We start from the raw sequence: 12,410 nt of genomic DNA, 5'->3' as shown, positions 1-12,410 counted from the left end.
AACTCTGAAATCTGTTCTACAACTACTTGTTGTGATGTACTTTGGAATTTACTGCTTTTATTTATTTTCAATTTACTAAAGCTAGTGAAAGTGTCCAAATTAAGGCATCTACAAGAGGTTACCTTCACTCAAGAAAGGCTGATGCAAAAAAAAAAAAAAAAAGAAAGGCTGATGCTATCCAGAACATCTCCGTCAGCCTGGAAGGCATGTGGCTAGCATTTGCTGAGGTCAATGTAGAGCCAATCTGCAGATATTGTGAAAGATGTCTTTGCATTGCTCTCTTTGTTTTTGTTAGTTCCCAGCACTCAGTGAAACCTGTTTATCAATAATGGGATAAGAACACTTTAAACTATTAAAATGTACAGTGGGCAACAAAAGATTACAAGATAAACAAAGAACAGGATGTGACAGCCCATTCAAATGAACAAGACAAAGTTCCAGAAGCCATCAATGAAGAATACTAGCTCTGGCATCCAAGACAAAGCCTTATAAAAAATCATCCTCAATATGTTCAAAGAAGTAAAGGAAAACAGAGAAAGAATTTTAAAAAATAACAGAAAAACAATGAATGAACAATACAGGAATCTCAATAAAGATATATACTTTTTTAAAAGGAACAAAAAGAAACACCAAAGACCATGAAAACTGAATTTAAAAATTCCCTAGAGGGTTTCAACCGCAGTTTGGAACTGGTGGAAGAAAGAAGCAGTGAATTTGAAGACAAAGCAAGTGAAATGATTCAGGCTGAGGAGCAGAAATTAAAATAAATGAATAAAGTGAACAGAGCCTAAGAGGCTTATTGGACACCATCAAGCATACCAATATTGTATTAGTTAGGGTTCTCTAGAGAAACAGAATCAACAGGGAACGCTTGCAAATATAAAATTTATGAAAGTGTCTCACATGACCCTAGGAACGCAGAGTCCAAAATCCACAGGGCAGGCTGCGAAGCCGATGACTCGGATGGATGGCCTGGATGAACTCCACAGGAGAGGCTCACCAGCCAAAGCAGGAATGCAACCTGTCTCCTCTGAGTCCTCCTTAAAAGGCTTCCCATGATTGCATTTAGCATCACTAATTGCAGAAGACACTCCCCTTTGGCTGATTACAAATGGAATCAGCTGTGGATGTAGCTGACGTGATCATGACCTAATCCTATGAAATGTCCTCATTGCAACAGACAGGCCAGCGCTTGCCCAATCAGATGAACAGGTACCACAACTTGGCCAAGTTGACACCTGTCCCTAACCATGACAAATATATATACATTATGGAAGTCCCAGGGGGAGAAGAAAGACAGAAAGGGACAGAAAGAATATTTTTTAAATAATGGCAGAAAGTATCCCAAATTTAATTAAAGACATGAATATGCATATTCAAGAAGCCAAACAAATCCCAAATAGGATAAACTTGACGAGACCACACCCAGACACATTGTTGAATCAAACTTTTGAAGCCAAGATCAAGAAGAGGGTTCTGAAAGATGCAAGAGAAAAGAGTATATTATGTACAAAGGAGTCCCAGTAAGATTATGCTGATTTCTCATCAGAAACCATGGAACCAATAGGGCAGTGGGACATGAAGGAAAGATTAAGGCATTTACAGATAGATAAAAGCTGGGGAGTTTGTCACCACCACGACTGCCCTGCCAAAAACTAAAGACCCTCTACATTCTCTTCAAGGTATTGTATTTAGAAAACTTCTGATGACTGTATCCTCTATTGATCTCTCCCAGTCCTGGCCAATGGTTTTAGCAAAAATTATATTTAGACTAGATCTCCATATCTTATCTTATAAGAGATATTCTCAAATAGTTTTCTGTGTGCAAGTTTTATATCTCCAATAAAAGCACAAATCACTTTGAAATAGACATTATGCTTAATCTGCATCCTTCTTTATATCATTATGTATAGAGCAAGGGCAGATATGTGGCAGACAATTAAGAAATAACCTGTTCTATCAAATCAATATTAAAATAAATTTAAGATGCTGCTTTTTGGGGAGATACTCTTTACCATGGATCTGCTGGTGGCCCAATGCACAAGATTCTGCCAAAATGATGATTTTTTTCTTTTTTTTTTTTTCTGGGGGGTGGGTGGTGCATGAATTGCACCTGGGTCTCCTGCATGGAAGGCAAGCATTCTACCACTGAACCACTCGTGCGCCTCCAAAATGATGATTTTAAGACAATGTAATGAGAATCTGAATGGCCACACTATTTTTAAAACCTTTTTTTGAGTTGATTATCACCTTACCTCTCAGTTTATATAAACTGGAATGCATCTATCATGTTGTGTAAAGGGAGGTATATTAAGGTAATTGCCGTAAAATGAATGAAACTAATGACATTATTTATCTAGTAGACACTACTTAATTTATACTTGAGAAACCAATTGCTTACAAATTGTGCCTTTGTACTGATAGCTGCTTAGGCTTTTCTCTATCAAGAGACTTATCACCCTGCATTTTCTTTCCCATGTAATTAAAATACAAAATTATATTCTTTTTTAACATCTTTCCTAGAGGAGAAAGAATGTGTAAAATAGTAACATTAACGGACACCCTTGCTATACACATCCCAAATATCCAAAACCTCCTTGTGAATTTTTGTCCTTTCTGTATTATTTAGTAGAAAGATTGTAAACAAAATGCCAAAAACTCCCCTAGTATCCAATGTTCAATAACTCTACTTCAAATCTAAACTGAAGTAGATAATTGACTTATCTCAATAATAGAAAATGTCTACTATAGTAAATATATTACTGTGCATTTGGTCTTCAGAAATATTTGAAAACACAGTTCCATTTCAGAACTTCTCTTTTATATATATGTGGGATTTTGTCTTTAACAATATATAGAAAGCAAAAACTATTACATCCAGAAAACAAGTCAGCAGTGGGTTATATTTTATCAGGTATCACTTCCTTCTCCATTCCCAGACTTTTCTTAAGGAAAAACAATATATTTGTTTGGGACTCTGAGACTAGATCTATTGGAAGATCGATACTGTATTATTCCCATTAAGAGAGTATTAAGTGAGATCAGGGAAGTTAATTTACAAAAATGCCCATGCCTCATGGTTGGTCAGTAGCTAAACTAAAGTAAGAACTTCTTGAAATATTTAACCACTTCTACACCAACATATTGCCTTCAGGCAAATATTTTTTGCTATTATTTAAGTACCATCGTTACTCTCATTCATTTCATAGCAAATAGCATATTTCATATAAAATAACTTATATTTGTTCTTTTTTAAATTTTTTTTTTAATTACAGAACAGAACCCAGAGTTTGTCATGGGCTACCATTCCATCATCTCTGATTATTTTTTCTTAAATAATACTTTATATAAAACTTTATACCTCAGGCGGGCCACGGTGCCTCAGCAGGCAGAGTTCTTGCCTGCCATGCCGGAGACCCGGGTTTGATTCCCGGTGCCTGCCCATGCAAAAACAAAAAAACTTTATACCCTTTATATCTCAACCATAACTGAAAATCAGTATATCTTGCCTTGTAAACAATGATTACCAAAGGCTCATGGTCAGGGGCATGCATACCCTTTGTATTTTAAAAAGAGATAATTAATAAAGAAGAAAAGTAATAAATAAGATAAAGGTAAAGGTTATTGGTGGCAAGCTGAGGATTTCTCCTTGACTTAATCAAAAGAATTAAAAGAAAATTGAGATGACGATAACTTTTGTATGGTAAAATTTAATTTTATTTAACCTTTGTTCTTAAACTGCTTAGGGTAACAGCAGTAAAATACAATGGCTAGGAGCATGGACTATGGGATCAGACTGTCCAGGTTGTAATTCCCTCTCCACTGCTTACTAGTTAGGTTAGCTGGGGCAAATTATTTAAACTTCTTCTCTGTGTAAAAATGAGGACAAAATAATATATATATATATCATAAAACTGTTATTAGGATTAAATGAAGTATTTATAAAACACCTAGAAAAGTTAATGGCACATATTAAATATTATGGAAGTATTTAGTAAATATATACAATACAATACTTTGCACTGCACTAGTAGATGACCAGTGCTTTGGAAAATACTAAGCTGGGATATCATGAAAATTTTTCATGCAGAGAGTATAGTTACACGGAGCTAAGGAAGGATCAGTAGGGTTGGGGGTAAGCAAAGATGGAGGGAAAGGACATGCCAAGGTGTAAGAAGAAGCATGATGAAATAGTTGAAGGTAAGAAAATCCTGAGGGTAAGTGGATGAAGAGTTTGCAGTTTCTTTTGATTGGGACATATAATGCACAAGAGAGAACAGTATTAAAGTTAGAGGACAAATGGCATGAAAAGAGCTGTTCTGGAGGGTAATATTCTGGACGTGATGTGGGAAGAGGATATGAGGAGGTGGGAAAAAGGGAAGAAACTTGCGGTGACCATTAAAGTCCAGACCGGAGAGAATCAGGAACAGGATGAAAGCAGTGGAAATGAGAAACAATGACGTTATGACATTAGATCAACAAGACCGGGTATATTTCACACTCATCAAGAAAAAGCGAGTACTCAAACTGACTTCTGAGTATTCTCTCCTGAGCAACAAGGAGAAGTGAGGTACTTCTACCAAAAGCGGGAGGAGAGCCGGACTAGTCACATATGGGAAGGATGAATTCTACTTTGAACATTCTGAGGTGAAGGATAAGAGGGACAGCAAGGTGCCTTACGGCTAACAATCAGTAGAGAGATACAGACTTGGGAGTTATGTACATATAAATAGCCCTTGAAGCCAGAGACTGGAAGTCATTAGTAATTTTCAGGGGAGGGTTTTCAGTAAACTCTGGAGCACATGAACCCATTGTAAGCCTAGCGATTGGTCAGAAAAGTAGAAACAGCAAGTATAGAGAACTAAGTTAAACAGTGAAATAAAACAGAAATGCAACAGTAATCACAAAATGCAGCCCTTAGTAGGAGCCAGAGTATAAATTTAAAATAATATATTAGAGAGACAAGTAAAGGAACAACAGTTAACTTGATAAGGGAAAGAGGCATGGTAGAGTAACTGTTTCTCAAAGCATGGCCAGACTTCCCTCCCTGCCGTTCAGCTATTAAGCACAGTCCTTCGGAAGCTGAATCTGGGGACCCAGAAAACAGTATTCAATACATTCTCTAAGTTATTATACTTAGACAAAAAATATTAGAGCTTCTAGAAGTTTTCTAGAAATTACAAGATATTTATTTTGCTATTACATAGTTTGTGTGTTTTAATATATCTTACAGTAAGTCATGAGTGAATATATGACAGGTTACCTTACCAAACTAAAAAATTTAACTACATGTTGTATTACCTCATGAGCTCCTCATGCATTATTCTGGTAATACTGCTTATGTAGGTCTCTTGTTGAGATGTTTAGGTCTTTTGGACAGCTTGCTGTATCTTGGGAGGTATACATAAAGTATATAGCTTTACATTTTCTATCATCTTTTCCTCATCTCTTGTCAAGCAGTTGAAAAAAATTGACCTCAAATCATAACTGTTGAAACAGAGTCATAATCTAATTTTTTTAAAGGCCACTAAGTTTCTAGGGTGAAACTAATTCTGTCCTTAAGTTTTAATCTATCTCATTTACCCTCATTTTTGTTTTTCAATTCTAAGAGAAAGACCTATATAAATGAACACCCAAAGAATAGAATGCAATTTAGTAAATATCTTATACATTTCATTCACATGCATCTCTCCAAAACTAAACCTTAATTTGTATTAACCTAAGAAACTTCAGATTTAAGATAAAATGTAAAAGATTACCTGATTTTATGAGAAACTGTTTTGTGTAGTTTATCCCAGTATTCTAGCAACACATTTTTATCCAGGCATAAACTTCCACACTCAAATGTTTTACAGTAAAATTTTGGTGTGAATGTCTAGATATCTTCATATTCTAATTAAAGATTCAGTCCTTTATCATATGTGTTTCAAAGAACTTACACTGAGTTTTCAGTTGTACTCTTGATGAAGCACACTCAAAGACTTATTTTTTAAAATGAGATGAATTAGTTGGCTCCCCTCAATTCCTTCTCTCCTTAACCAGCACACTGCTCCTCATGTGGAGAATGGAGTATACTCCCACTCCTCTTGAAGCTGACTGTCCCTAATGGTTTTCTTGAACAACAGAAGACAGTAGAAGTGATATTCTGGACTCCTGATGCTAAGTCATTAGAAGTCTTGCAACTTCTGCCTGGGTTTCTTGGAGCTCTCCTTCTTGGCACGTTCCTTCTAGGGACTGAAATTCCACCCTGCCAAGGCCACGTGGAGACAGCCCCAGGTGAACTTCCAGCCTCCCATGAGCAGCAGCTGGTGAGCTATCTCACCAGTCCAATCAACTCTTCAGTGGTTGGATCTCAAGACCACATCTGACTGCAACCCCACAATACCTCAACTGAGAACTACCCAGAAGATCACCAACCCACCATGACAGATAACAAATTGTTGTTTTAATCCACTAGTTTTGGGGGTAGTTGTTAAGCAACAACAGATGACCAGAACATTAGTTTTTTCTTTCTCTGCTCAGGTTCAGACCATCATCAGATATTTATAATTTTCTAGGGAAAATGGAGTATAACCAAATAACTCAAGTTTTACATAACATTATAGCATCATAAAAATGTTCTCTATTTCCTTAATGAAAATAGCACAACCTTATCTTCCTTACATGTTTTTTTCTTCTAGTTGTTACTATATGAAGATCTGAACCACATAAGCTTACAGAATATTTTCCTACCACCTTATCAAACAAAAGAGGAAATAGAATTCCAAAGGTCTGCATGACCCACCCCAGACATGAGAGATTATCATCTGCTTCTCCAGCTACAAACTTTAGCTCTTTGTACCTTGTTCATATAGCCACTAGGGTGTCATATTTTTACCAAAACAAGTATGGATTCAAGACAATGCCATGTCACTTTATTCTTTGCATAAATTTGCAATCAAATGTATATATCCTTAACCAAGTCCATTTTTACTAAAGTTGAATAAAAGCACAATACTTCCATCGAATTTTTTTATTTTGTCAAAATGTATGAACTCCTAGATCTAACAATGAATATGAAAGATATCACGTCTCACTGTTCTGATTTTAGAACATCAGAATGTATTATACAGTTAGTTCTCTTCTTCCTCCAAAACGTCTTTACTCTTCCCCTTCCTTCTCCCTCAACCAGCACTCCCTGTACTCTTGTCTTCAATCAAATGATTCATTATATGGATTTAACTCTCACTGAGAGGTTGGTAATCCTCAAATATTTATTTTCCCACTTGACCTAGTGCTTTGATCAAATTTTCATCATACATTTCCAACTTACTAAATGTTTGTGTTGGGATGTCTAGCATTCACCTCTTAACATTTCAAAAATGAAATTAATCTGCTTCCCAAAACATACGGAAAATAAACCACGTGGTTTAGACCCTAAATATTCTGTCAAGGAAGCCACTATTTCTCCAATCTTCAAGGTTTCAAATCCCCAGAGAATAAACCTTATTCATTCTCCTACTTATTGCTCACTTGCCTAATTTAATCGATTTTTTTTTAGTAGAAATACCTTTCATCCATCTTTTCGTCTCCATTTCTACACATCACCACTCAGCCTAGATCTATGTCATATCATTGCAGAATTACTCTGAAAATTGGGGTCTCTCATCTCCAATTTATCTTACGTCATAAACAACACTGTTGGGCTTATCTTCCTTAGACCCTGATTTTATTGTAATTCTCTCCTGAAAAACCTTCCATAAGCCCTATTTCCTATTGTGTAATTTCTAAATTCCTCTGGTTCATTTTGAAAACCCTCCAAAACAGGACCTTATGCTATCAACCCAGCACAATGTCTTACTGCTCGGCAAAACGCACCCCCTTTCTGCTTTGAGAAGGGGCCTATTATTCTATCTAAAACAGTGCTTTCTTTCCTTCTTCCTTCCCAAATCTTTCACATCCCTCTAAATAAGGTCAGCACCTCTCCTTCGTGATTCTTTCCATAATAACATCTGTGGAGCTAAATAATGTTCAACATCATTTTAAAATGAAACACCTATTGGTTGTCTCAGGGTGAATATAAAGTATATACTATCAAGTAGAATAGTAAGCAGAGATAAGGAGAGAAAATGAAGAATCTTCTTGCCTTAACTCACCACTACAGCCTGAAATCTCACAGTTAGAGACCCCTATCTCTGATTAAGTTTAGCCTTGCAGCAAATATGCAAACACTCCTAGGAAGGTAATGTTTCATCAGCCTAGAATTTCTCTTGTATGAAGTAAAGCGGTCATGTCCTTTCTGGAGAGCAGATTATTCGAATGGAGAGATAACCCTGCTGCATACTTAGATACTCCGAGGGCATCACTGAAGCGAGAAAAGAAAACAGAAAGAGGAAGCAAGAGATGCCAAAAATCTCAATTTGCCTACTTGGCAAGTTTGTTGTTTGTTTGTTTGAGGACTACACTTGTGCATTATAGATATGGTGGCTATAAATTATTCAGACTATATGATTAACCAATTCCTCCCATTCTTCAACAATGCTAGAGAACAGATTTCTTTTCCTGAGCCAGACGTGAATTGATTGCTATCCAGAGCACCATCTTCCGTTCTCTAAATGATACATTTCAGTTGTCCTGATACCGGTAATGGAAAGATCTGACTGTGGGCAAAGCCAGACATGCGCCAATACTGGTCTCCCCTAATCCAAGTAATCTGGACTCCAGTTCTGTGTTTTTCACGACTAAAAAGAAGAGAAAGTTGGCCAAATGTTTTATTTCTACTCTCTGGATATATTTATTTCCTTCTTTCTCTCATTTGCCCCATCTGCTCATTGGCTCGTCCTAAATTATTCCTGGACTATGTGTCTGAATCTCTGCCCTGATTCCGGGCTTCATGCTCTGACTCTCCGTTACTGCAAACCTGTTCTTTGTCTTTATTTCTCTGACCTCTGTGGTCTCACTTGCTACCTCTACCTACTGTCACATACTTGCCACCTGTCACCTGCATTTTTGGTGACATCAGTTACAACAGGATAAACATAATGCATGCCTGGAAGAAATAAGAAGAGACAAATTTTGGGCGTCCTGCAGATTACAGATGAGAAAGAGAATCCCCAAGAGTCAGAGACAAACCTTGTGATTATTATAATAGCTTAGATGTTAACTACATGCCTTCTTGCACAACTACACTTTGCTGCAACTTGCCGCCATGGGCAGTGTAGACAAGGGCGTTGAAGTAAAATCCAGTACCACTGTTTTCATTCTAGTTTTCACATATGAATTAGACAAATAATTAACTGCAAAATGAGTATAAAGATAATTGACAGATAGTCCATCCAAGATTTGATAGTCCACCCAAGCTTAAGGTTTAAAACATAAACATCATTCTTTCTAGAAATTTCATTTTATCTGATCTATACAGCATCTTAACACTTTAAATAGGGTCAAGCAATAGATTACAGTAAGTCAATAATTACTTTGGCCTTCCATTTATGAGTGCTTTTCTTTCCCTCTGTATTCAATCAAGAGTTTATATGCCCAAATATAACCAAAGAAATAGTGAAAAATAAAAGACTGAAGAACACTCTAGTACATTTGGGAAGATGATTTTTCTTTTTTAACTTGGAAATATTCTATTTCAGAAAACTAACAGTCCGTTCTGGAGATCATTTTTAATGCCCTTTCATTCAAAGCCCTAAAAGTGGGTCCTTCTAAGCCTCTTCCAGGATGAAGGAAGAACAGACTATGAATATCCTGCACGCAATTAACATTCATAGGCAAAAATGTCCTCAGCTTTCTCTTTTTCCTTCTCCCGGACTTGGCCAGGGTCTACAAACTCCACCTATTAGTAGTCAAAGCATCCCCTCATCCCTGAGTCTGTGAAATTAACTACCGGCCTTTAGGAATTTCGCCCTGAGCCCATTAATTCCAAAGGCTTCCTTTACTCTTGAAGGAATCACTCACAACAACTCTTGGGGTGCAACATGCATAGAAAAGGAAACGTCAAAGCCGAGAGGCCCGTAATGGACTCCTACCAGAAGAAAGGAGTGAAGCGGCATTTGAATAGATGGCCGGGACTGCCTGCTGGGGGATAACTAATCAGTAACCCTGGAAGCGCAGCGTTGCCCCTGTGAGCTCTGGAAATGCTAAACAAACCCAACCGAGTCTGGGAGGGTGGGTAACTCCTTGTCCCCCGCTTTTCGCTCGCTCTTCCCCCCCCCCCCCACCTCTTCTCCTGGGACCCGCACCCCTCCTCGTGCTCGGTTTTAATCGGGTATTTCACACTCGTCTCCCCCACCCCTCCACCCCACCCAGCCGCATTCCTGGGGCTCTTCCAAGCTGCCGCCGCTAAACCCCATAGAAGCGGACTCGGTCTAGAAACTGGAGCCGAGCTAAACTGCGCCAAACTCCGGGGCCAAGTGGCCTGGGCCGGTTTGGTCGTCCTTATAACCAAGCCTTTCGCCCAGGTCTCCTTCAGGAAAAATAACTGTCAGCCTTTTATGTAAATGCGTCACATAGACTAGGAGTGGGACTCGAGTTGCCCCCCGTCTCGCCCAGCACCTTCCTGCATGCAAACCTGTACGAATGGGAAGTTTTACAAAGTTTCCGTTTCTCATACCCCAGCTCAGCTTGCTTCCCAAACGGCACACGGAAACGTGGAAAAAGGTGGAAAGAGTCGCATCCCTGGGATCCACTCACTCTCCCTCATTCCCTAGGTCTCCTTATCTTTCACTTTCCTCAAACACCGCCCCCAGCGCGGCGACCCCCGGGCTAGGGTCTAGGCACACGGCGGAGCTTGGCGCCCGGACACAGCCTCCCACCGCCCTGGCCAGCTAGAAACTGCCCAGCACCCTCTCTCCTTCCAGGTGCCACCCCGTCCCCACCTCCGCGCTCCCAGGAAAAGTCCAGAGGCAGGCTCTGGGGTGAGGCGAGGGGTGCAAACACAGGCGGACGTTCACTTTCTCCCCATCACCCGCCCTCTCACAGTCAAGCCTTTGCAGGACGCGTCCCGCCGGGGTCGATCCGCGCCTGCAGGAAAACTCACCCATGGCGCGAGCTTCTGCTGACCCGCCGTCCCGGAGGAGCGCGAGGGACCAGGCACCGTGCGGGCCCAAGTTTTCCAGCCGATGCTCAGGCCCCTGGCGCGGCGGTGGGGACAGCCTCGCCCCTCCCGGTGGACACAGCTCCCCGCGCGCCGGCGAGCTCGACGGGCGCGCACACCCCTCCCCCTTTCCACCTGCCGCCCGGGGAGGCAGGCGAGCGCCCACCCCGCCGCGGTGCCTCTCCTCCCCCCCACCAGCAGCCCTCCCCTCGGCCAACGCCTCCCCTGTACACACACGCGAAGTCCACTCATTCCTTCCGCACTCCGCGACTGGCCGGGTGGCCAAGATCACGATCCCTGAAGTGGAGACGAGGAAACGATCCTTCCAGGGGAAGAGACGGGGCTTGGTATGGTGGTTTTACATTGACCAAAAGGTACTATGGTCTTCAGTTCACGATTTTTTAAATAATAATATTAAAAGAACAAGTGGAAGGGCCCCCCCCTTACCTCCCTCCCTTGTTTTTTCTATGTTAAATATGCTTGTTTGTGTGATCTGACAAGGTTATAAGCATAAAGCCCGAAAACACACACACACACACACCTAATAACATTTAGAAATCACCTAGAAAATAAACAACTCATTTCCAGTGGGACTTGCTGCTGAAAATGCACTGGGTTTGTCCTTGGGAAGGCGGGCTTGTAACCTCGGTTCTACCACTGGCACACTGGGAGTCTGTTTCCTAATTTGTAAAGCAAAAGGTCTGGAAAAAAATTATCTCTAAGGTCCCTTCACACTAAAAAAAAATAATAATAATAAGTTATGTAATTCTGTGGGTTACTGACCTAGTTCTTTCAGGGTTGATACTGGAGAAGTTATTTCAGTAAGTCAGTCCCCAAAGTGTCTTAAGTTTCTTTTTCATGCAGAGCACACCCTAAAATATACAAATCTATGCTGTGAGCAATTAGGATAAAATTAAGTGGACATGATTAACCTTGAGGAACATTGCAATCGAAAGGAGAAGATATGCTATGAAAAAAGATAAGTAAATGTTTAGCAGAAATAGATGGATAAATAAAATGGCACAGAACCATTTGCAGAGCTAATTCTCACAGAATGGAGTAGGTACACTCCTGAAAGGGATATTATAAATGCATTTCTATTAAGTGGGAATCGAAAGTTATTCTTGTGGGAGGAAAAGGAAGTAGTCAATAAAAATTAAAAGCATTCAACATACCATTCAGAAACATCACCATTTCAGGCATTGGCTAACACAAACTATGATTTCAGCACAGCATAACATTCATGCATGGTTTCAATAGAGAGAAGTAAGGAATTTTTGGAGATCAATTTATAAGGATGTCTATTTAATAATCACAGACAACTTACCAC

General features: G+C 39.6%; 1 protein-coding gene across 1 annotated transcript in view; it reads right to left on the bottom strand.

Annotated features, from left to right (window-relative positions):
* The window catches only part of GPM6A (glycoprotein M6A), a 348,469-nt gene extending 337,239 nt beyond the window's left edge, over positions 1-11,230 (bottom strand). The window contains exon 1 of the mRNA XM_077144349.1: positions 11,024-11,230. Coding sequence (XP_077000464.1) covers positions 11,024-11,027 — 4 coding nt within the window. The 5' untranslated portion in view covers positions 11,028-11,230. The remainder of the gene's footprint in view (positions 1-11,023) is intronic.
* Positions 11,231-12,410: the final 1,180 nt, after the last annotated feature.

Source organism: Tamandua tetradactyla, chromosome 26, assembly GCF_023851605.1.
Source record: "Tamandua tetradactyla isolate mTamTet1 chromosome 26, mTamTet1.pri, whole genome shotgun sequence".
Classification (NCBI taxonomy): Eukaryota; Metazoa; Chordata; class Mammalia; order Pilosa; family Myrmecophagidae; genus Tamandua; species Tamandua tetradactyla.
The sequence above is the reverse complement of the archived record's forward strand: the minus strand, read 5'-3'. Positions and strand labels throughout refer to the sequence as shown.